Raw genomic sequence first — 25,876 nt, 5'->3', positions numbered from 1 at the left:
AATTTAGGCTTTGCTCAGCCTGACAGGTCCAATCGGTCTCAGTAGCCGGTCCGACCGGTGCCACGGCTTGCACTGATCACAGCGCGCCGCGCATCGCCGGCGAGAGTGGCCACGTGCCGGCCATCCTAGGCGTCCGTGTCGCCGCCGCCTCGTCGTACCTCACGACCTCATCCCTTCCCTGGCTCCCAAGACCAACTTTGCTTCCTCCCCCGGCCTTCTTCCTCCTCGAGTAGAGCTCGAGCGAGCTCGCGCCGCTCGCCACTGCCGGCCGAAATCCGCCGCCTCCACTTGACCTTCTCTCGATTCCTCACGCCCCGAGCTCCCTCACTACCCCTTCCACCTTTCCTGACCCTCACCTGAGCTCCTCCCCGGCCGAGTTGGCCGAAACCCCTAACCCTACCGCTGGCCGCCATTAGAGCCAACCCGAGCTCCGCCTCCCTCGCGTCGATCCACTTCTCCAACCACCCTCCGCTCAAACCAACCCCAAGAACGGGTTCGTGGTGAGTCACTCGTGCTCCCCGGCCTTTTTCCCCTTTGTTTCGTGCACCGCCGGTGCCGAAACACGGCCGTCGCCGCCGTCGCCGCGACTGCTGCCGCCGCCGCCCACTGCAGGCCATTGTCCGCGCGGCCCTGCACTGTGCTGTCGCGCACCCCGGCCCCGCCCGGCTAAGCTGGACGTCGCGCCGCCTCACCCCGCGGATGCCGCCCTCTGCCGTCGCCGGAACGCCGCGCCACGCCGCCGCTCCCCTGTTCTGCCACTGCCACCATCACAGGCTGCCCTCAAGCCCCTGCGCATGCTTCCGCGGGCCGCAGCCGCCCCCAACGCCGCTGCAGGTCACGGCCTGAGCCACCGAGCCGCCCCCTGGCCGGGCCCCACCTCCATCCAGGCCATTCCCGCCGCCATCCAGGCCGTTCCCGCCGCCCCGCCGTGCTGCCGGCGTGCGTGTGTGGTGTGGGTGGCCTGGGGGCCTTTGAGCCCCTGACCAATGGGGCCCACGGCTCAATTAGGGCTAGATTTTATTTTATTTGTTTGTTTTTGACTGAGATTTGTAAGATTCATATCAAATCAAGGAAAAATGCTAAAAATATGAAATCAATCTTGTTTGAATGCTTAGATCTAGATCTACATAGGAAAAATATTTATTCTTATGAATTAACCTTTTTGCCCCTGCTACAATTTAAGTTGTGTTTAGACTTAATTAATTGGTGTATGCAAATCTGATAGTCCGAAAATGTTGCAACTTAGGCAATAGCTCATGTTCGGGATGTGTAGTTTACTGTAAATTCTACATGTTCTGAACCACATCATTTAGTGTGTTAGTGTATGTCAGAGTTAGTAAATAATTGTGGGTGAGAAATATGTTTTTGCATTAATAGGTTTTTCCTTCGCATACATGTAGAATCTGTAGCCGGAGACGTCACCCATACTTTGATCGTGAAGTCAGGAGCTGACGGAGCCGGCCCAGGAAGAAATTCGTGAAGATCCGGCCCAAGGCCGCAAAGGATACTAACCCCGCTCAGCAAAAAGGCAAGCCCCGGAGCATAACCCATATTTTAAAATTATGAATCATTATGCATTTTATTTATTGTGCATTACGTTGTCAGGAGTTGTTTGGAATCCTAGTTGCATGATCCCTAGGTTTCCTCAGTAAATCTATTAGCATGTGTAGATCGTTAGTTCTGCCAAGCTTAATTAGGAATCGGTAGAAGACGAGTGATTTCCTGTCACCCGCGAGATATAGGATGAAGTCGAGAGATTCTCTGTCACTCGCAAGGTATAGAAACTTTATAGCTGAGATGAGAATGTTGGAAATGATGTAGAGAGGTACGAAAATGGAGACCGGGCGGAAAGGAATATGGTTATGGATATGAAAGGGATAAAGAATAATCTTTCGCCTGTGTCGGTTAAGGCCCGTCCGTTGTTGGCACAGTTGATCGAGGTTTGAACAGTACTAACCACATGTCAGGAGTAGGAGGTAGTCGAAACCGATAAGCTCAGTACCATATGTGCACCGGTAGGCGGACTTGGTACTGTCTTCACCAGTGGAGCTAGCATACAAACTCATGGCTGACCCTTCGTGGTATCGGTGGGGCTAGCAGTTCCGGGTCGCAGGGCGGTTCGGCTATTCGGTGTGCATATGTGAAGGGTTGCCACGTAGGATCCGACGGGGCCTATATGTGACGTGTGTGTTAGGTCCACCTTGCAAGGTTAAATCGGATCGATTCGCCGTCCTCTCGGTTAAGAGACCCTTGATCTCTCTGTCGCATCGTAGTGTAATCAATGGAACTTGGATTATATATATGATGATGGTTACTTGGAATTGTAATTTAATACTCCACCATGTTTGCTCTAGTTAGTTGTGCAAACAGTAGCTGATGTTTAATCTATATAGAAATTGAGCTAAAATTTTGAAAGTAAGGATCCACCATTTGTAGTCTTTTCTGCAAAATAATCTCCAGAGCCAAAAAGCTTTGCATGTCTAGATAATGGGCTAAGTACAGTCATAGTCGGGTAAGACTTGCTGAGTATTAGTATACTCAGGGTTAGTGGTTATATTGCTTTCAGGTAGCTATTGCTGGTTGAAGCTAACCCGGATTCACATCTGTGGGCTAGATGTGACGTCCCCGCATCTCCATAGTTACTGTATTTCTGTGTATTTGTTTTATCTGAAAACTCTACTTAGTTTAAGTTTCTTCCGCTGCTGTCACCATTTATGTAAATTCTAAAATTTTCTAAGAATGTTTTGTAATTATGTCAGTTTGTACCTACCTTTGTAAATTATGCATGCTTGTACTCTCTGCGCTCGCCGTTATGCGAGACTATTGGTGATGTTTCGATCGGACCGTGGGTTGGAAACAGACTGTCAAGTTACATTTAATTAAGCTAATGCGCCTGATGTGTGTAAATGATGGCCATTATATTTAATGGTAATGACTTCTCTACAGCGGGCCGTATTTTTGTTAATCGGAACGGCCGGATGAGTCCATCCAGCATCCAACAAAGCAGCGTTGCAGCGGTCGCCATTCCCCACACCAACCCACGCGCTCACCCCATTCCCCTTCCCCCTTCCTCGGCAGATCCGCCGCCGCCGCACCAGGGGCTTGCGCCCCTCCACGCCCGCGCTGCCACAAGCGCCCACCCCCATGTCGTCCCCTTCGCCGGCCCTCACCGCGATGACACCGCAGCTCCTCGCCTCCCGGAGGAGCTCCTCGCCTCATCTTCGGCCTGCTTGGCTCCGGCGGCCGCAAGCGCTGCTCCCTCGTCTACTGCCGCTGGCTCGAAGGCCTCCTCCCACCTTCGCCTCGCACTCGAAGCCCGGGTTTGTCGCTTTGACAACGAAGCCTCCACCTCTCCCTGCCTCCTTCCTCTTCGGCGGCGCAAACTTGCACGCGGGGAAACGGCTGCGCAGCGCAACTCCTCTTCCCGTCCTCCACGCTGCCGCATCTTCCTCTTCCTCTATTTTGGCACCATCCCCGGTAATCTCCTCCTTCCACCTCCCCTCTCTCAAGCCGCTCTATTCGCGATCTCCCCACACGCTAGTTCCTAACCCAACATTAGAGTGTCCCTACGATCAGATCTAAGCAACCTGGCTCGAGATCTACATGCGCCCTTGCTGCTTCCTCCTACTGCTTTGCCAGATCCGGGGTGGATACTGTGGGATCCACGACCGGATTGCGCTTAGCATGCTTCGCTGTAGTTGGTGTTCGTCTCACGCCTACTTGTGCTTGATGAACTTGTCGCAGGCTAATACAAGCCTGTCCTGATCTGTGGTATTTCTGCATCTCGATGCATCTGATGCGTGTGTGCTTATGTGTTTTTGCGGGGGCCGCCATGGGAGATTGTGTGGGCTGGGGTACCTAGGGTATTGGCTGTGATGTCTGATGTTTGAGTTCGTGTGACTGCTTCCCAACAATAAGGTTCAAAGTTGCCAGGAATTTTTTTGATGCTAGTGGAAGAGGTTACGCCTTCATGCTACTCTAAACTAGCAGCAAGTCCAGGTTAGCTGTGGTAACATGGTTGGATCAATGTAGCTGCTAATTAGTTTGGTATGATTAAAGTACCAGAGTGTGGAATTCGTGTGTGGTTCATTGGGAGTGTTATAAGAGATGTCGGCAGATCATATCTGCTTGTTAAGATGTTTCGTTGCCATAAATAGCTATGGAGTCCATACCTCCCAAATTTAGTTACTGTGGTCAACATTTTGAGCCATGACATTGTCACAATTTGAAATTCGCTAGCTATTACATTGTTAGCTCCCAAATAGTCATACCTGAGAGGTGGGAAAACTTCCTTTTTGGTTCCTGCATACGTGGTCTAGATCTTTAACTCTTTCCAGTGACACTACAAAGCTAAACTTTCTTTTTTTGGTAGGAATTATTTTTTACACTATTAGCCTAGTCGGTGAAATGTTCAAATGAATCTATCTAGTGGGATATACTTGCTGTTAACTAATACCCTTTTTGTGCTACCTTTTTCAGTTAGGTAATATATTGTACTTAGATGGGTAAAGTATTGTTATAAGTTAGGCAAAGTATTGTCATTAGTTAGGCAAAGTTTTATTATTGGTCAGGCAATTTTTGTAAACCAGCTCGGCGGCTTGACTATGCAAGTGCAAAACTACATACTGGATGTCTACGACCCACAAACCTTTCTACTAGCTTTAATTAAAGCATTTTAACGAATTTTAGGAGGCATTTAAATGCTATTTAGCTAGCATTTCAAATGTTCCTTGCTTATTTCTCTATGCGTTTATGGAGCAGTGCGACTTGGTTGATTTACAAATCCTGCACTCATTCCTCTTTGCCTAGGGCATTCATTCCCTTAGCTATCACATTTTTTCCTTTTTTTGCCATTTAACTTTCAATCGTGGTAAGTTGTTTATGTTTGATGATGTAGTTGCACGACCAGTGCAGTTAGATTAGTTGGGTTATCAAGCATTATAGTTGGTGCATCTGATTAGTTACCAAACTTTATTAGGCTGTTAGAAAATAATAATAATAGCTATAAGAGTAGGCAATTAAATGTACTATGATCAAGCAATATTATCCTAAGGTCAAGGCAAAATAGTGCAGATTGTTGAGCAATTTTTACTCCTAATGCCAACTGCACTTGCTATTCTTTCACTAATATGTGTTTTCTTTTCTCATTTTAGTCACACAAAACGGTGTTTGGAACCTGAAACCTGATTTGCCTTTATTTTGTCTGCAAGATTCCTCAACAAATTGGCACTATAACCTGCCATGCAGCTGTAAGGCTCCTATCATTATATTTTTTTTGCGTGCCAAGGTGATCTTTCCTCTGTGCTCCCCTGTGGGTCCCAATTAAATCCCTCCCTCCATTGCTGATGTGCCTTGGGTTTTATTTATATTTGATAGAGGATCGTAGTTCCTTTGCTACATCTGTTTTTTTATTGCTAAATCTATGGTGGGCTCAAATTAGAATTTTTAGTATTGATATGCCGTTTCCTTGGTGTATGATTTCCCATCTGTATAATCTTTATTGGATTCATGTTAGTCTGCACGCCTAGTTCGAGATTCTCTGGGATTATTATGTTGGCCATGTGTTTTTGTTGTTATACCCACCCCCAATATTCTAGTAAGGCTCCTTGTGAATTGCAATTATGATTTTTTTGGACCCGAACCATAGCATGACTTCATAGTGCCTTTTTGCTGTTCACAATATCTAGATGAGGAGTCTGTGAGCTATCACTGATGCTTTGCAACATTTTTCTGTTATGATATTCTCTTTATCTTATAAATAATTGCTTATAAAATCTTTATTTAGCATGCAGGCACACTACTTGATGACATTATTCATGCATGCTTTCTGTGGTTAGGAGGGCAGCGGAGCGTGGGCACGTGCAGCTACGGCGTGCGACAAGAGATCGCTTATATGGACGATCTTATTGAGGTAATCAGGAGTTTATGGTTGTTGATACTGGTAGGGTAATTGCTTTTTATCAAAGTCATGGTGATCAACATTGTGACGAAAGAACTTGCTGTCACCACTACTGTCTTTATTTCCCTGCAATCAGGAGTTTATGATGAGTTGCTTTGTGCTCCTACTTGTTGGTTTGTACGCACGCGTATAGAGATAAGTTTTGGGGAGTTATTTTGTAATTTTGATGGATTTGCTCCATGGTGTTTGGGTGTTTGCGTGCGTGCAGGAAGAGCATGGGGAAGCGCACCCTCCATATCGTTGGGAGCAGCAGCTCGGACTACCTGCATCAATGGTGCGCCACTTTATTTGGTAGATTCAGTCTGTGTCGAGACGAACGAGGAAGCATTGTTGTTGACGTTGCTACCTGTTTTTGGTTGGTCATTGTTGCAGTGAAGAGGCTGCATTTGGTGATTTTTTTTATGACAGCGACGACCGGGAGGATGAGGTGTTGGAGAGCCATCAGGTTGTGATCCTGCTAGCACGGCCGGCTCGGTTAGCATCATCCAATGCAGTATGTCCTGAAAACCAAATATGTTCCCCCTATCATCCCCAATATGTTCATGCATTTTCATGTTGGTTTTTTTTAGGAGAAGGCAATTTCATGTATATCGTTAGGCAATAATACTTCTTGGCAGAGGCAAATTCATGCATCTGATTAAGCAACATTAATGAACATTTTTTTACATCTAAAGCATTTACCCTATCAACTATCATGCTATTATGTGGTTTCTGAATTAGGCATAATTCTTACAGCAGAAGGCAAATTCATGTATTACATTAGGCAACTTCATTGAATAATTATTTTTTGCCTGCCATTTGTGTTAAGTTGCTCCTAAGTTCATTATAATATGCCTACAACTTCTATCAAGAATGCTTATTGTTGTATGAGTAAAGTATCATCCAAATATATAGTTGAGCAAAATGTTCTGTTTATTCATCATGGGGCCATCCTCGGCTGGCATGGTGCGGGGATGAAGGCTGCAGACTCGGTGGTGCAGCGGGGATGCTTCATCTCTTCAGCTTCGAGGTGAGCTGCTTTCCTTTACAAGATTTGCCGACAGCGTTGGTAGTTTAGAGCTCGAAGATTGTGGATTTTGGGGCAAATTGTTCTGGAAATTACTAGGCTGAGCATGCTCTAGGAGGAATTGGTATGAGCTGATACGCATCTTGTGTTCAGAGTTTGACTGGGATATTTGGCTTGCTGCTGCATACCTTTCTACTATCTAAGCAGCTTCTAATCTCCTTGCCATGTGCTGTATTTTCTTATCTACTGCTGACCATCATTTGGTGGTGATTGATATTTGTGTCAGATCATTTGCTAATCTTATCATCTATCAGATTAATGCTCAGCTGATAGAGGTAGAAGTTGTTTACATAGTAAACTAGTTATGATTTGTCCATAAAAATCTGTAAGAATTGACAGCTCAGTTATATGTTGCAAGATTTGGTAAAACTAGATTGGGAAATTATCATTTCAGGAAACTGTCATGAGCATTGATATATCAAACAAAAAGGTGCAAATGTAACCTGAACAATTAATTTCCCTATAATAATTTTGAGTACCGTGCTACTCGAAGTATTTGGGTTTTTCGGGCTTGGGTTTTTTGGGTTCGGGGTTCGGGTAATTTGCCCAGCCCTGCATCTCTCTGTCTTTTTTCTTCGATTTTGTCTCTCTTCCTTTTTTATTTTGAATTGTGTACTAGGAGCTGATTATCAGAGGGTGGGATTTTCATGCATGGAGATTTCATTTAGGGAAGACCATATGTTTGCTTTGCTACATGGGAAGCTGACTAACGGGGTGAGTTTGTGACATAAGAAATTTGGATGTTGTGGTTCAATTCGGGTATTACATTTCATCCATATTTTCAGATAGGGGATTCTTAATGCACATAGATTTGATCCTATTCAGGAGATCAGGTTCTTTTGCAATAATCTCAATGTAAATTTATTCAGAATATCATGTTCTTTTGACTAATATTCTTGGTCTATCAATAAATCGCATGCATTGCATTAGTTTGGCCATAAGATCTAGCCATGATGCACAACAAATTGATACACACCTAGTATTGTCAGATTAACATGCAGCAGGAAATGTGAGCACTGAGCAGAGCATGTGTCGCAAAAAGCAATATATCACTTGAAATGACTTGTCACTGATTTTACCCTTGTCAAGCCGTGACAATATTTTAAAAGCTATGACTGCTTTTTGTTTACTTTGGTTTAGGTACATTACTTCTGTTGGTTAGGCAAATTACTTTTATATGTATGCAACTTATATTAATTCAAAAGACAAATTATCCATCTTATATTAGCATATTTGTGTTCTACTCTAGCATTTTTCCGTATTTGCATGACCATGTTCAGAGGAATTTTCTGCTCCAATGGTTAAAGATTATAGAGGGAGACAAACCTGGACAGTGGACACTGCAACCTAGTTCTAACACCTAGTTTGACCTCCTTAACCATGTTGTTCAACCAGTAGGCAAAATTGACAAGTAATTTATGTATAATAGTTTAGCAATTTTGCTCTTTCGATTTTAGCATTTTTTGTGTTCTGATGATAGCATTCTCATGGAATTTGATGTATTTTATTTTCTCACTTTCCCTAAGTTACTTTTTGAGTCCATTATATCTCATCTTTTTATGCACAATATATCTTATGAAATAGTCTTAGGCATTAGTTGAGCATACCTTGTTTTTAGCTTTTGTTTTCTGATCAATGACTTGAAGTCTTGCCTTCTATTTCAATTAGGCACATATAGTATTTTTCAACCTAGTAGATTTGTAATGCACCATATACCCTATCTACTGGCTAATTTTTGTTCCATACAATCTAGTGATGAATCAGCTTGCATATGTTGAAAGGAATAAATTTATGTTTGCTCTGTTAAATATGTCATTTATAATTGCTTTGCAAAATTCCGACATGTGTACCTTCAGTAAAAATTACCATGCAACATTATGAACTATACTGGTTTCTAGGACTTCCCTCCAGAATAATTTTTGTGATTGATATCATTCCTTACTTTTATAACTCGCTTGGCAATCTAGTGTACTTCAGTAATTTTATATCTAGCAATGATTTTGGCATGCTTACTCTTCATTATCAACATAATAAAAAACTTCTTTTTAACTCTAAGACATTGCAATGATTTTGGCATGATTATTTTGTATTTTCTAGAAAAATTAAAATAATCTGCAATTTGGAATGGAGGGAATAACTGGTGGCAATTCGGAATATGCTTATCAGTTTGTAAAGCAAATGTTCATTTGTAGTTTAGCATTTTTTAATGTTCTGATTACCTGCCATCTTTTATTTCTACTTATTCAAGTCTTTTTATTTCTAACGATTCACGTTCTTTCTTGGTTATAGGTTCTAGAGGAGGCGTGAAGACTTGTTTTCTATATGTTTTGACAGATGCTGATGTGTTCGTTTGAAAGGTGGTGTGATGAAACTAAAAAAATTGATGTGCTGAATGATAGTACTGTGTTGTAAGGTGTCTTGCCATGTATGTTTTTGCTTGATATTCGTGTTCTAAGATACCTGATGGTGTTTTGATGCCTCTTTTTAGCCTGAAATCACACACCCTGATGCTAAATGGTACCTGATGAATAGTTTTTGTGTTGATTCTGAATTGCCTGGATGAAATTTCGAATTTTGAAGTAGAAAGTTCAACGATGTTTATGCAATTTTGAGCAGCATCAGCAAATCAGGTCAATGGTGGCAAGAAAATGTGCGGGAGGAGAAAAGAGTGCGGAAAAAAAACTCAAAAAAAAGAGAGAATATACTAGAATAGGAAAGTGTGAGACGTGGATTAACTTTCCTAATTTGGGGCGGCCGTAAGGCTGGCCTAGTTTACGGCCGGCCGTACGTTAGCTGCCGGTTTAATTTGACGGTTCTGTCACATAGCCGCGGTCTGCGGGGAAGCTCGGCAGCGAGCCCCGCCGATCGAAGGATGGCGATGGCCGCTTGGCGAAATCGCAGCCTCGCCGTCGCATTCGCCGAGAATTGAATAACGGAGGAGTTTCAGACCGCCGGGCAGCTTGAGAGTTCTTTGGTCAAGCGATCCGATGTGGAAGAATTGAAGTTTCAAACAAGAACCAGGACGTACCAAATCTGTCATCGAAACCGCAGCAATGCAACGTGTGAAGCCAAAACGAGATCGATCGATGCCAACTGCTCGCTTAATTAATAGAGTTAATTAATATATACTTTCTGAATTCTGGAGCCACTGAATTGAAGAACCTCTCTAGCTAGCTAGCATGCATCTGCATCTTCCATGTCTAGCTGTTTCATTGTTTTTCTTTCAACAAGCATATGAACCTCAGGTTTCCTGAAGAATTTTCATCATTGGAGTCCCTAACAACGAGTGCTCCGAGATCATACGTACGTGATCGATGTGCTACAAATGCATATGCATGGCTGCTGCTGCGAACTACTAAACACGTTGGATTTTTATTAGTAGCAGGTAATTGAAGAGTAGATGACCAATTTATCAGCTAACATCTATCTATCTATCTTTATCTTAATACAATAGTGTTAAAAAAGTCACTACGTTTGCCGATAGGGTCTAAAAATTCTCACGTTAATCTAAAAAAGAGAAAAATTTCCACCATTGAATTTTATGAAGATCTAACGGTCTAGACTAACTCAAATAATCATCCAATATATTGATTTGTTATATATAATAATAGTATAGAAGTAAAACTCTATTTTATACAATGGAAATAGTTAATAGAATTGTCAAGGATTAAGATTAATTATTTTATGCCTTTAGCTAGACCTTTACATCATAAAGTTCACGAGTGCTCGGGTGTTCTGTGAGGTCTATACTACTCACGTTTGATATAATATAACCTCCAGCCTTTGCAAAAAAAAAAAAGTTCACGAATGCGATCAAGTACCTAGCCTGTCCAGATACCTAGAGATCGTTCTCTACGTTCAATATTCTCGCTGCGCTGGAGGAAGCTGGTAAGCTACCGAAAGTAACTTTTTGTCATGTAAATATTAGAGAGCAGAATCGCATCGCCCATGAGTTAGTGCAGATGGCCAAGTGTCTTCATCATAGTGTTGTTTGGAGAGAGCGAGCTCCGGTGTGTGTTGAGCAAACCGTTGCACAGGATGTAAACAGTTTTGTTAATCCTTAATAAAGCTCTCTCTTTCGTAAAAAAAAATAAGAGGGGTTAACATGGGGTAGTCCATTAGCCCTCTAAACCCAGCAAATGAGGGTTAAATTCGGTAGCTAATAGTAAAACTAGTTGAATACCCCGCGCGTTGCTGCGGGATTTCAGGGCAAAAATGTTGAAGTTGAGTGTGTTGAAAAGATAGAGTTATGAAGTTGCAACAAATTTTAGCATTGCAGATATATGGCATGTTTGTATATAAGAAATGCTTAAATATGGAAGTCGATGTACATATAAGAAGTTCTATTTGCATAAACTGATAAAAAGAGGAACCATAATAGTTATGATAAGGATGCGTAAATTTTATTCCGGGAGGAAATGGAAATATCCGCATCATTTTGTGAAGCAAGAGATTGGACTTTGTATTGACTCTCTTGGATAACTGAAGTTTCTGGAATTTTTTTTTTAAAATTAAGTGTGAGCAACGCAATTGTGTGAAATGTTGATAATCAGAAAGAATATATTTTGTTTAATAATTTTATTAGTACATATGTTTCATTGGACCAATGTAGATATTTTGAATTGGTTATGGATTCTCCACCATCGTGATCTGTATTACTGTACTATAATAGGATGTTAGGAATGGGTGTGACAAAAATGCATGAGGGATATCAGCACTTACATTATTCTGTCATAAAAATTGTTCATATGGCAATATAAAACCAAGTAAAAAGGTAAGAAATCTTAGTGGGTTGCGGAAGGCCAAGATATGAACTTTCATTCAGATCCAATGGTTGAAATAAAATGATGATGTGGCTTCACCACAAGTGAGAGAAATAGCTATTAATGACTCTTAGTGGGTTGCACTTATATAAGATATATAGATACCAAAATATTCTCCTCTAAACGTTTCTGCACGCATGGCACAAGGATAAGTGATTTTACCACGCAATACATCTAAAGTTTAGCCCCGATATCTAAGCAGGATAATGCTAATTTTAGCCAGTTAAAGTTTAAACATCTAAACTTTAGCCACATCTAAACTTTAGTTCTAGTCCATTCAAGCATGTCTATAAATTATAAATAAGATTAAGGAAATACCAGGAACAAGAGGACTAGCATACCAAAACATAAAGAAAACAAACTATTTAACATGATGTGAAACATTATTTTTACTTCCCCTCTAAGAAAAAATTACAACGACCATATGGTGAGGGTGAGAATCACGAATCGCACAGGCATGAGGTTATCGAATCTTATGAGTAGGATAAAGCAAATTTAATTAGGTGTAAAAACAAAAAGGAGATCTTTTGCTAAAAGAAACCATCGTACTAGCCTAATTAACATTTTCAAATTGATTCAAATTATATAATGAACAAAATTAGCGGTAAAATTTTCATATAGTTTTGACTCCAAATAAGGGTGCGTGTCAAATAAATATCAATAAATACCTAAGATTTTAGTAAAAAAAAGCTTAAAAATTAGCGGGATATGTATAAAGAAGAGAAAGACCTCCACAAATGACTCATATTGGACCTCCTAATAACTGAATTAAAAGAGGAGTATGTATTGAGTACAATATGGGAAAAAGCAAGAGGCACGCGCAATAGAAGAGAGGTTTGTAGGAATGTTACCACTGTTTGCGCTAATCAGTAACATAAATTTGAAGTATTTGCAAGACCAGAAATTTGTACCAATGATGCTGTTAGAGAAGACGATGATTTTAAAACAGCCATCAGAAAAAGAGAAAGTAGTAAGAACTGGTAAGGGAAAACAGCCTACGGAAAGTAGTAGATGAAGATGAAAACTACATTTGAAAAAGGTAGCCAATAGAGTTAGCGGAGTGGAAGAGTGGAGAAAATTGAACAAAATCGACCTCTCGACACCATACCACCTATATATATATATATATATATATATATATATATATATATATATATATATATATATATATATATATATATATATATATATATATATATATATATATGGAAAAAAGTGAAGATGCAATACCACTCTGCCAGGATGCACCTTGGTCAACTCGCTAATGAATGCATCCGCCAATATAAGATTGAACAGAAAAGTGAAATAACTAGCTCAATTTAAGTACCTTGGCTAAGTGATTCTATGCTACATTAGTCGTCTTCTCTGGACACTGGACTACATAAAAACCTATTAACTCACTCATATTTTTTAAAACATAATAATAATTTGTCACTAACTTACTAACAGAAATTCACATTGCAAAACAAAATCCTATATTACTCTCAATGAACACAAAGAACTACATTTGTGCATTCCCTTTTGTCAAGTACTTAGCTATTTAGACAAAATAATGACAACGAATCAGCAAAACAAAATCACTCGAATAATTTTAATTTCAAATACAACAGAACTCAAGTATTACCATGAAAAAACTAGCTATTGCGCGGGCCACCCGCTAGTTAACAGCATAACAGCTGCAGCTTATTTCGCTCAAAAAAAAAACAGCTGCAGCTTATTATTCTAAATAAAAAAACAGGTGCAGCTTTATTAATGTGGTTTACGGCCCATCTAGCAGTCCAGTGTCAGCTCGGCCCGCCGTACTTCTGCGGCCCACGCCACGCCAGCGCGAGCCTATTTGGCGTCACCTCGGCGCCTTTTCGAAAACCGGCGGTCCACTGGACAGGGGAAGAGGAGCCACGGGCGGCGACGCCGTCACGATCCGCACCCGCGATTTGTCCCCCCCTCCTGCGCCTCGCGGGAAATCACGCGCCGCGACGCCCGAATCGCCTCGATCCGGCCGCGGAATCGGCACGCACGCGGCAGCAGCCTCCCCGACCCACTCGCGCGAGTCGCGTCGGCTCAGGTTTCCTTCACGCTCCTCTCCTGTTTCCTCCAGATTCATGCCGACGCGATGTTCTCTTGCTCGTCCCGTAGCTGCGCGGGCCGAGTGGCCTCCCGTCCACCCCTTTTGGTGCTTATCGGAGGAGGGGGTTGAGCGATCTGATGCGGTTTCGTGCTTAATTTTGGTCGGTTGCAGCCCCCTTCCGTTTTCTAGGTTTTTGCTCGCGTCTGGTGGGGTTGGTCGTGCAGGAGGTCGGAACGCGGCTGTATTTAGCTCCTAATATGATCTCTGCTGGACTAGTTAGATCTTACGAGTTTGAATTATTTATGCTTAATGGATAAATGATCATTCCGTGGGGTATAAATTTCACAGGTTCAGGATTTCACTTTTGACCTCATTGCAGATAATAGACTCGATATGTGGATCCTGAAAGTTTGATCTCGTTGAATTGGATTCGAGTGTCAGCTTTCGGTCAGCATTGTTGCCTTCGTTTCTGTTTGATGCCTGCTAGTCGAAGGAAGGTGATGCTGGATGACGCTGAAGGACTTTGAAAGCATAGGGGTCCGATGAAGTTTTGTTTGCCACCATGAGGGTCAATTTCGGGCACCTAGTGGCCGTGATGGCTCAATATTCTGCGCCCACATGGGCTACTCTAGTTGCCGGGCTCTTCATGCTGCTTGCACTTTCGCTCTCCACGTACCTGATATTTGAGCATCTCTCGGCCTATAACAATCCAGAGGTTTTTAGTTTCTGCTTTTGCTTTTGCTCTCAATATCATCATTTTCTTATATGATCTTGTTTATCATCATAATAAAAGCATATTGTTTACTGTTTTGGATTCTGTTCTACTTGGACAGGAACAAAAATTTGTACTGGGTGTTATCCTCATGGTCCCTTGCTATGCAATTGAGTCGGTAAGGGCTCTAAACGTTTTATATATGTGCTGCATTATTAATTTTAAAATAATTATGTGCTGCATCACTCCAGCACAATTTGTAATGATCTTCTTTTTGGGATAGTATATTTCTTTGATAAATCCAAATACAAGTGTTTACTGTGGCATCCTGCGTGATGGTTATGAAGCATTTGCAATGTACTGCTTTGGAAGATATATAACTGCATGTTTAGGTAAGTTATGCACATAGACATTGCTTTCTTGAGAATACATGCCTTAGACATTGTGACAACCCCAATTTCTTGCACCAATCGTCTTTACTACATTTGCATTAACAGAATGGAGCCACTGATTCAGAGTACAAACATATTTTCTTAGAGCTTGTAGATAGAATGTCCAGTTGCAGGCAGTATATTTATATCGTTTCACTTGGTAATTTCAAGGTCTGATTGTCTCTGCTTGCAAGATTGTGATTGCACAATCCGAAACTCTACAAATACATAGAATTTCAATTCCAGATTACGACAATATAGCCCCCAGATTGTTCTGTAAGGGAAGAAGAATCTGAGCTGTGACCTGGTAACCTTGATTTCTTTTGGAACGTCATTACGAGATTAACAGATGCCCGGGCGATGGTAGTACGAAAAGCTCGACTCCTTTGGATTCTGGGTTAGAAGTAGCTCCGGCTGCGGCTAGAAGGCAGTTATCATAATTTGAGGATGATGGATTTTTCATTCACAAGCTAGATCGTAATATAAAGGAACGATCGAGGCCCATCTTGCCAATTTAAAAACCTGCAGCCTACAATATGCAGATAAAACAAACAAGCCCTTACATGCTATCTTTCTGAATTCTGATACATTTCATGATGTATATTGTTTGGTGCTGCTTTCAGATATTTTTTTTTTCTTTTAATTTGGGTGTGTGTATTATGGCTGATCAAATGTAGGTGGGGAAGATAAAACAATAGCTTTTTTGAAGAGGGAGGGTGGCTCAGGTTCTGGGCAACCTCTACTACATCATGCCTCTGAGAAGGGAATCATACACCATCATTTTCCTATAAATTTTATATTGAAACCATGGAGATTGGGGACGCGATTCTACCTGATTATCAAATTTGGAATCTTCCAATATGTATTTCCACTAGCTCTTCTTGCAAATTCTTGAATCTGAAAAGTTAACAGTAAAACAAAGTTACGTTCTTTTACACCTGCAGATGATCATAAAGACCCTCACAGCTACCTTATCTCTTCTTCTAGAACCTTTTGGTGTGTATTGTGATGGAGAATTCAATTTACGATGTGGGTAAGATAGTCCTTTCTTTTCTACCTCTTTGTCCCTAAATTTGGACATGGGAGTGAGTTTTGTTTACACACGAGCTATGTTAGTAGAATGGAATCGCTGTGCCATCTTCATGATACATGTCACCCATCCATTCATTGAAAAAATATGTTCATGTCTTATTTACCCATTTTCCTTGTGCTGAATAAACCAATGCTGAGATAGCTAAAATCAGTTCTTTTCTTCTCTGTGATGCAGGTACCCTTACTTTGCTGCAGTTCTCAACTTTAGTCAATATTGGGCCCTGTACTGTCTAGTGGCATGGTACACTGCTACAAAGGATGAATTGGCACCTATAAAGCCTCTCGCTAAGTTTCTTTCTTTCAAATCTATAGTATTCTTGACTTGGTGGCAAGGTGTGGTGATTGCAATATTGTATGCTTTGGGCCTTCTTAGAAGTCCTTTAGCCCAGAGCTTGGAGTTAAAATCAAGCATTCAAAACTTCATTATTTGCATAGAGGTATTTATCCTTCTAGGCTGTTTTTTTATCTATCTTAGCTTTAGCTTGAAAGAATCTATTCCTTCCATGTTTCTGTGGCTGGTTGTTCTAGATATCTCATATCTGATAGCGTGATACCTTCCTCCTGGACAGATGGGCATTGCTTCAGCTGTTCACCTCTATGTGTTCCCAGCCGAGCCATATGCACTCTTAGCTAATCAGCCACCTGGAAACATTTCTGTACTTGGGGATTGTGCATCCTCTGATCCTGTGGACCCTTTTGAAATTACAGAAAGCAACCGACCTACCAAAATGAAGTTTCCACAGTTGGAACCTGATGAGAGAAGCGTGACAAACATAAAAGAAAGTGTTCGGGACTTTGTTGTTGGCAGTGGAGAATATGTAAGTTCTCCGTATTCTTTCTTTCTGAGCACTGCCGACAATTTTTCAATTTATATGTTAGGTTGGGCTCTAAGTTTTTTGAACCAGCAGAACAAATCTATACACAGTCAATATATTCTACTATATACTTCATGGGTTAGATGGTTAGCAGCATATGTTTGTTAGCATTATCATCATGCTTTTCCTCCCCGCTTTACCTTAGGTGATCAAGGATTTCAAGTTCACTGTTGACCAAGCAGTAAAGCCAGTGGAAAAGCGCTTTGATAAATTGATGAAAAAGAAGGACAAGCGTAAGAAAACCCAGGACGACAACTCGGTGAGTGCAGCAACACCAAAGAGACCAATTCGTGGGATTGATGATCCACTATTAAGCGGGAGTGCAAGTGACAGTGGCGTCACGAAGGTGAAAAAACATCACAAAGTTGTGGGCTCAGCTGGTGCTATGGACAGCTGGGGAGGTGGTGATCAGTCATCTGATGGTTATGAGATCAGGGGTCACCGCTGGGCTGTAAAGAACTAACGATTCTACTGTGCAGGATTGGTAAATCCAACCCATATGACGTGGGAAAAAAAGACATTGATATGTTTGCGGGTAAACTTGCAGGCAAGTGTAGATAGCTGATAGATAGCCTCTGTGCATAGGTTACTAACTTTTCTTTTTAAATTCTGTCCAAGTCACATTGATACTTGTTTTTTGAGGAAATCACATTGACACTTGTTATCGCAAAAATTGAGAAGGAACTTTTTCTTTCTTTAGAGATGGAAGCGCCTCTTCTTTTGTGATTGGCTGATTGCCTCCACTTTAACTGATTCATATCGTGTTCTGTTGTGACATGGAGTATTTACAGTCCATTCAATGATACACTGCATAAGAAAAGTGCCAAAATTGCATACTATCTTGAACACCAGAATAACAGTGAATGAAACGCTTATACTGCGGTTTCTTTCCTTGATATGCGTGTGCAGTGAATTGGTGGTTGTAAAAGAAAAGATAACAAGGAAGTAGTAGCCTGTAGTGGGACTGTCTGACTGCTTCGCATGGGCCGATAAGGCCTAAATACTATTTGTTTGTCACCAACCGTACGTACAATAGGGAAGAATTTTACACATAAGTTCGCAGTCGTGACGTTTTGTTGTATGCAGCTTGAATTTGGATTCGTGCAGAGGAAAGGTGAACTTCATCGAACCAACCTCTCAAATAGATCCTAGAAACAATTGGTATCTCATACTGTTTCAGATGAACTTGGCATGGACACATATCTGCTCCTCCAACCACGATGAGGGAGGGTCGGAGGGGACCCCGTGCTCCAATCGGCTGGCTGCTCGCCACATCTCGCTCCCTGACACACGGGCCCATGCCTCCTGCGCGTGCGGCACCGGGCCCACCCGTACGTTGGTCCACGCTCCACTGGTGTCTCCGCTGTCCCAGGGTCAGCTGAGGCTGTCGTTAACCGGGGTAGGGACGAGCCACTGCTGATTCCACTCCGGGGAATCATCCCAAGTAGTTTACTCCAGGCAGCAGTACGCAGACCAGCAAAGCAATTCAGTTTTGCAGGCCAATTCAGTTTGCAGCTCCTAATGGTCCTAGTATCTGCTATGCTGCACGCTGCAGCTTCGACCTCAAAGTACTCAGTTTTTTTTTATGTTAATACAGTACACTACACCAGATAGCCTTTGTGTAACTTGTGTTGGACACTGATAGCATCAAACTAAAAGTAAAGATAATTTCACCCAAAGGGAGTGGCCCGGTACAATTCGCGCAGGACTAGCTAGCTCCAAGCACTAGCAAGTAGCAACAAGTACCGGAATGACCACCACCCAAGATCTGATCTCTGATTTCTTCTGCACTTGCCATCTGTTTGTCCACGCATCGTGCTTGACTACGTACGTGATCCGCACCAACACAATCATAAAAGGGCGGCCGGCCGGCGGTTTGTTGGCGCCATTCCAAGCAAAGGGACACGTCACAAAAGTGACCGGCGGGCCGGTAATGAGCCGCGCCCGGCGCACTCTTCCAGACTAGTCCTCCTCAGTTCTCACCCAGCAACAACCGTGGATCCTACGAACGTGGCCCCCACGCGGCTGCGCCATGTGCTCCTAGTCTCCGCCGTAAACTATAGCCAGTCGCCCTCTGGCCTCTGAAGTCTGAACCCCTCATGTGCTTCCAGCGTATCACCTCTCTCTAGAGTCTCGAATCGTCTGCAGGCTCGATCGAGCTCGATCGATCTAGGGCCAATGGCAGATTGTCCAGCAGGGGGGTGAAGCAGCGAACGAAGACGGCGCACCGTACCGGACACCTGTGCGCGCTTGCCCAAGCGTCAGTGTAAGGCCTTGTTTACATGCAAAGTTCAAAATTCAAAATTTTGAAACTAGCACATGCATGGAGCACTAAATCTAGACGAAATAAAAACTAATTGTATAGTTTGCTTGTAAATTACGAGACGAATCTAATGAGCTTAATTAGGTCATGATTAGATACTAAAGTGCTACAGTAATACTACAATAAACATGTGTTAGTGATAGATTAATTAGTCTTAATAAATTTGTCTTGTAATTTACAGACGAGTTCTATAATTAATTTTATAATTAGTCTATGTTTAATACTTCAAATGTATAAAGATTCTCTTTCAAAAAGTTTACAAGGTGCAACTAAACAAAACCTAAGTGGAGGAGTTCGCTCCTGCTCCTCCGTGGAGGACGTACTGAATTATTGGAGCCGCTTTCTAATTGCCGCCAAACCCAGATCAGGGCTAGGATCAGCGCTTGATCGCGACGCCCTGGACGCTTCTCGTCTACTCGATCCAACTTACTACTGCTCCACATGATAGCAGCAGTAGCTTGCTTTCAGTCGATCGGAGTCGGTTCAATCATTTATGGGCCTGAACCTGATCTGATCCGCCGGCCGGATCATGTCCTTGCTTTCGTTTCTGTGGTCGACAGTCTAATTCTAATGGAGTTGGTACTTGGTAGGCAGCTCCGGCCTGGGCCACACTACCGCCGGCGGTGAACGAAAGCTGCGACAGGCACGATGAAAGAAAAGAAAAAGGGCAAATAAATGAGCGGAGGCGGCCGTCACGTTCGTTCTAATGGAAAGATGCAGCCATGCAGGGCTGGTAGCTACCTAAAGCATCCGATCCCCATCCTTCTTTTGTATAGTTGTTAAACACATCCACGCCGCTTTCTCCCCTTTGTTTACTACTACTAGTACTTTCTAGCATGCTATTGGTTAGGATTACTGCAGCGGCTTAATTAGGCCCCTGCTCTGCTATGAAATTTTTTAAGGGATAGAGATCAGATCGGTGAGCGGTGGTGATAATGCTCAGTAATTCGCAAGGTGGCAGCGGGATGATGGAGCTTGACGGCAGCCTGCTCCATGGACACGGGCGCACATGGCGTCCGCCGCTCCTGCGTTGCGGGTTCGTCCTGGGGAGACGTGCAAGAAGCGAGCCAGAGAAGAGAACTACTGTAGTGAGAAGCTTAGTCGAGGTGTCTGCTACGGAATCGCCATGGGACCGAGGCAGAGGTTTTAAAAGGCTTAAGATTTTGGGTTCTGAAAAGATCAGGCTCTAATTTTATATAATTTGAAATTAAATAATTAAAAAGTTTTGTTGGACTGTAAAGAAGTAATTAGGGTCATGTCCATTACCACTCCTACACGAAGCTCTTGAACAATGGCGGATCGGAATCCCATTTGGGGAGATCAGCAGCAGCATACGCGCGCATCTCAGGTCGTCGCAAACTTGCATGGGAGTCCGTTGGGCGTCGGTGCTGGCTGCACGCTGCAGCGTGTGTACTGCCTGGTGCGGTGGTGCCTGCTGCCACTTTTGTCCCAGTTGCACGTAACCGCCGGATGCCTGACAGACACGGCCATGGTCGGTGGATTTCAGCTCAGACTAGAGGGGCAGCCTGCGCTGCTGCTCGGCTGCTTGCTGTGTGCCTGTGCTGGAACCGGTTCCTCTGCAGTGCAGTTGCCGGGCGCATTCGGCATAGTGGGGAGAAAACAATCGTTTGATTTTTTTTTTTTGTGGGGGTGGGGGGGGGGGGGTGATTTTTTTTGTGGGGGTGGGGGGTAGCATTGCTACTACTTTTCTATGACCCAGAAAAACTTGACATATGGCTTTGCTGCTTGGCACATGCATTATGTATTTATTTTATTTGAGTTTGTAGTTTTGTAAGTGACGTGGACGTACACAGAAATGGCTTTGTATAACTAACCGCGCTGCTCCCCAAATATCCCCTCATCCTCATGCCATTAAAAAAAAGGGAAAAATCCATTTTTGGCCATCCAAGTATTGTCCGAGTTTGATTTTGACCATGCAACTCCAAAACCGGGTATCCTTGACCATCGAACTATCAAAACCGTTCACATTTGGCCATCCGTTGGTTTTGCTGGGTGGTTTTGGTGACGTGGCTGACACATGGCGATGGGACCCACATGTCAGCTTTTTTCTCTCTCTCCTAATTCTCTCTTTCTTCCCATCTCTCTCCTCTCTCCCGGTCGTCGGAGCACCGCGCCCCCCCCTTGGAGCACCGCACCGCCTACTCACCGTCGGCTGCTCCAGCGATCCTCGCCCACAGCGAGCGCGACCTTATCCTCTTTGTCCCAACGCCCCATTCCAATCCCAAACCCCCTCTCTTCTTCTTCCTTCAGCTCGGGCGGAGCAGAACGAACCGCTGGCGCCGTGCCGGCCTTCTCCGCCGCTCCCGCTTCGATTCCACCTGCCAAGAGCCACCCCACCCCACCAAGTCCTCCACCTCCGCCAAACATCCACGGGCCCGGCCGACCTCATCCTTGGCCGGAATCGGCTCCCCACCGCCGTCCACCATTGTTGGCCGCTCGAAGCTCCGTCCCGCGTGTCGACCTCCATCTTCCGGCCTTCCTCCGCATGAACTGAGCACGCGGTGAGCTTCGCCGCATCCTTCTTGACCTCCCCAACCTCTTTCCCCACCCCTCCCCTCGCTGCCACTGCTGGAACATGGCTCCGGCCGGCCGCCGCCCCTGTCGCACCGTCCCAGACCACCCCTGCACAAGCCGCGCCATGCCGCCGCGTGCGCCAACCCCGCCAGGCTGCCTTGGCCACGGGCCAGCCCCGCGCTCCCCGCCTGCCCCAGCCGCCGCGGGGGTCCTCTGCCTGCCGCGCTGCCGGGAGTATTCGCGTCAGGAGCGTGGCCCAGGTCCGCTGGGGAGGGCTCGGGGCCCGCCCTCCCACTCGCCGCCATGGGCAGCCGCCGGGGAGGAGTTGGGCTCCACCCGCCGTGCCGCGTTGCCGAGAGCCGTGAGCAGGGGGCTCGAAGAGAGAGAGAAAGGAGGGAGAGAAGAAACAGAGAGATGAGAGAGGAGAGAAAAATGGGCTGACATGTGGGCTCCACTGCCATGTATCAGCCACGTCACCAAAACCACTCAGCAAAACCACCGGATGGGCAAATACGAACGGTTTTGATAGTTTGATGGTCAAAGATACACGGTTTTAAAGTTGCATGGTCAAAATCAAACTCGGACAATAGTTGGATGGTCAAAATTAGACTTTTTCCTTAAAAAAATGACTCAGTGGTCACGGGCCTCGGCACTCCCCGTCGCCAATCACGGAAGCTTTGCAAATTAGGGCGCGTTTAGTTGCAAAACCAAAAATTTTTGGTTGTCACATCATCCCTTTGACCAGATGTCGGGAGGATTTTTCGGACACTAATTAAAAAACTAATTTCAGAACTCACTTGGAAACCGCGAGACGAATATTTTGAGGCCTTTGACCGCATCATTAGCACATGTTGGTTACTGTAGCACTTATGGCTAATCATACACTAATTAGGCTTAAAAGATTCGTCTCGTCATGTACATCCAAACTGTGTAATTAGTTTTGTTATTTAATTACATTTAGTGCTTCATACATGTGTTTAAAGGGGAGGTGAAAATTTTTGGGTGAAAATTTTTGGGAACTAAACGCGCCCTTATATGTCCCACGATGCGGTAGAAAATTACAGCAAAATGTACTTAATGTCAAGTTTGGTCGAGCACTCAACTAGTTCAGGAAATGTTGTCGCCGATACTATTCATCTTTGTTTTGCTTCACAAACTGCAGAGAGTTTTGGCCGTGTCACACGCTTGCTGTTTTTGAATAAAGCCCCGGCCGCCCCGAAACTGGTCCGTATTTATAAGCTCGAGACACCACGTCCAAGTGCTTGGTGCAAACAGTCATGGAGAACAATCATGTTCTACCTCCTTTTTTTTTCTTCGTTTTTTTTCTTTTTGCGGGCACTGTAGTACTATCTCTCGTTACGTGGGCGCTGGGCCACTGCCATTCAGCCAAGTTGCCATCACTTCTCGGGTAGGAGTAGTTGTTAGCATCTCACTTTCTCCTCACATGGAAAAGGCCAGGAAAAAAATAGGGGCAATGGACGTATCTTCAGCCTATTTCTTCCCTTTCTTTCAATGGTTCACTTGCACTTGGCATTTCACCATTGCTCTTTATTTCCGGCAGAATTTTGGCTTTGTCTTTGTCGTCTTGGTTGTGGAAGAACATGCTAATAAGCTGAATTGGATGGTGTAGAATTAAGCTGAAATTCCTCTTAGGCACGGTGCCTCTTACCATGGACAGCGACGGCATTATAGAGCACCGTTGTGTTCCAGATGAATATCTGCCGGCTGTCTGAAAAGAAGGAAAAAAAAGGTTTTTTTTGGGATCAATAATTCATGCCCAAAACTTCCATGATGCTTCATTGATCTAGAAGAAGAAAAGGCAAATCAGAAAAGGATCTTTCAAAGCTTTAAAGTCATTGACAGGACAGGTTTTCCATTGCACTGGATAACACTGTCACTCAAAATAGTCTAGTTTAATTGTATGCTTTATCAATGTAGCTCAATTCTTACGTTGGTCTATAAACAATAACTTAATTCGTCTCAAGTCATATATATAGACCTGGGCATGGGTCACCCGACCCAACCCGCCCGAAAAAAACCCGAACCGACCCGACCCGAGCTACGTGGCGGGTGGGCGCGGGCCGTATTTTTTGACCCGCAACAATCAACGGGCCGGGCACGGGCCGTGATTTTTGACCCAAAACCCGACCCAACCCGAAAAAAACCCGACCCAAAGGCCAAAAAAACCCGACCCAACCCGAAAAAAAACCCGACCTGACACGCCCGCGCAGGGTGCACGGGCCAACCCGACCCGACCCGGTGATAGGTACGGGTCGGGCGCGGGCCGTCCTATGCGACCCGTGACCCGACCTTGACCCGACCCGAACCCGACCCGACCCGACGTTTGCCCAGGTCTACATATATACACGGAGTCACTCGTCTGGCTAAGTTTTTTTTTCACGAATACACAAGAGAACTGTGCAAAGAAAGACTCATTCTGGTCACAAGCCATTCGGCGAACCATGACCTTGTTTAGATGCAAAATTCAAAAATTCAAAAATCGAAAACTATTTTGCGGCACATGCATGGAGTATTGAATCTAGATAAAATAAAATAAAAACTAATTGCATCGTTTGCTTGTAAATTACGAGACAAAACTAATAAATCTAATTAGATCATGATTAGACAATGAATTGATACAGTAAAGCTACAGTAAATATGTGCTAATGATGGATTAATTAATCTTAATAAATTTATCTCGTGGTTTATAAAAAAATTATAATTAATTTTGTGATTAGTCTATGTTTAATATTTCAAATGTGCAAAGATTCCATTTTGAAAACTTTATTCGGTGCATCTAAATAAGGCCCATGTTAGGATTTTATTTACACAAGGAAGACTAAGATTTGATCCCGATATTTAAACCGGTTAAACAGGATAAACGGCTGATTAAACATACACTACTGGCTATATGGCATGTAAACAGGCTAAACAGCCACTTAGACAAACAGTAAAATTAAGTCGCAACCATCACAAGAGCAAACAGATTTTTCGGCATGCCGATTATGGAGACAAAACCCTCACGAGCTGAGCTGATGACTGGGCCGGCGGGGGCCAGTGGTTGAAACTCGGCTGATGATTGATGGTGACTTCTCTTCTAACCCAGCTCCCCCAGCGCATCATTTGCTGCCCTTTTGTGTGCACTGTTTGTTAGAGGTCTCCCTCTCGCCCCAGCCTAGGCTCCACTTGTGCACCAGACCTTTTCTGTGTACGTGTAAGCCACCCACCACATGACCACACCATCATCCATCCATCCTTGCCCCTCACCCTCACATGCACATCTGGTAAGCTAGCATACCAGTCATGTCATCTTCCCTCCAGCTGAGCTTATTCTCAAACAGTGAAAGGGAGCATGCATAATTGAACTCATGACGCAACTAAAAAATAAAAATATCTGGCTTTTCCTTCAGAAACTACAGACAGTACAAATGGCAGAAAAGTTTTATTTGTTGTGTCTTGAGATTAGTACATGCTGAGCACATAGGAGTTATCTGAAACGCTGCAGGGGACAGAGCTGCTTGGGGCTGCGCTTTTTGACCGCTGCTGTTTTTATATTGCAACCTGGCACGAACAGAAGCAGCATCCATGTGTCATGTACTCATGTGTGCGATCTTTGCGTGCGAATCCCAACAGCTTCTCGTTCAATTTTTCACCCAAGATACCTGCTACTGTGGCTGTGTTTGGTTCCAAAATTTCTCTCTCCAAACTTCACTATTCACCTATCACATCAAATCTTTTATCTCATGCATGGAGCATTAAATATAGATAAATAAAAAAACTATTTGCATAGTTTTGATGTACACGACGAGACGAATCTTTTAAGCCTAGTTAGGTCATGATAGGACAACAATTACCATAAACAAACGAAAAGTGCTATAGTGTGCTACGGTGTCCGATGTGACTTTTTTTACCACCATTTTACGGATCTAAACACAACCATGTCAAACTTTTGTAGCCAATGATGGCACTGTCACGTAGGAGCACTATAAAAT

At 43.7% G+C, this 25,876-nt stretch overlaps 1 protein-coding gene across 3 annotated transcripts; it reads left to right on the top strand.

Annotated features, from left to right (window-relative positions):
* The first annotated feature begins 13,716 nt into the window (after positions 1 to 13,716).
* On the top strand, positions 13,717 to 17,729 carry LOC120641444 (protein LAZ1-like). Of its 3 annotated transcripts, none has more exons than XR_005662274.1 (9): positions 13,723 to 13,913; positions 14,296 to 14,631; positions 14,750 to 14,806; positions 14,912 to 15,020; positions 15,737 to 15,921; positions 16,004 to 16,092; positions 16,327 to 16,588; positions 16,860 to 16,969; positions 17,172 to 17,242. XR_005662274.1 is itself a non-coding variant. In XM_039917584.1 (9 exons), exons 2-9 carry the CDS (start codon positions 14,479 to 14,481, stop codon positions 17,487 to 17,489), a joined length of 1,422 nt encoding a protein of 473 aa, XP_039773518.1. In that variant the 5' UTR covers positions 13,731 to 13,913; positions 14,296 to 14,478; the 3' UTR covers positions 17,490 to 17,729. The 3 variants fall into 3 exon arrangements, 2 of the variants coding, with proteins under 2 accessions (XP_039773519.1, XP_039773518.1); XM_039917584.1 differs by having other exon boundaries at positions 13,731 to 13,913; positions 16,721 to 16,969; positions 17,172 to 17,729; XM_039917585.1 differs by having other exon boundaries at positions 13,717 to 14,631; positions 16,721 to 16,969; positions 17,172 to 17,729.
* The last annotated feature ends 8,147 nt before the right edge of the window (positions 17,730 to 25,876 follow it).

Source organism: Panicum virgatum, chromosome 7K, assembly GCF_016808335.1.
Source record: "Panicum virgatum strain AP13 chromosome 7K, P.virgatum_v5, whole genome shotgun sequence".
NCBI lineage: Eukaryota > Viridiplantae > Streptophyta > Magnoliopsida > Poales > Poaceae > Panicum > Panicum virgatum.
This window is presented reverse-complemented; position numbering and strand designations above follow the sequence as displayed.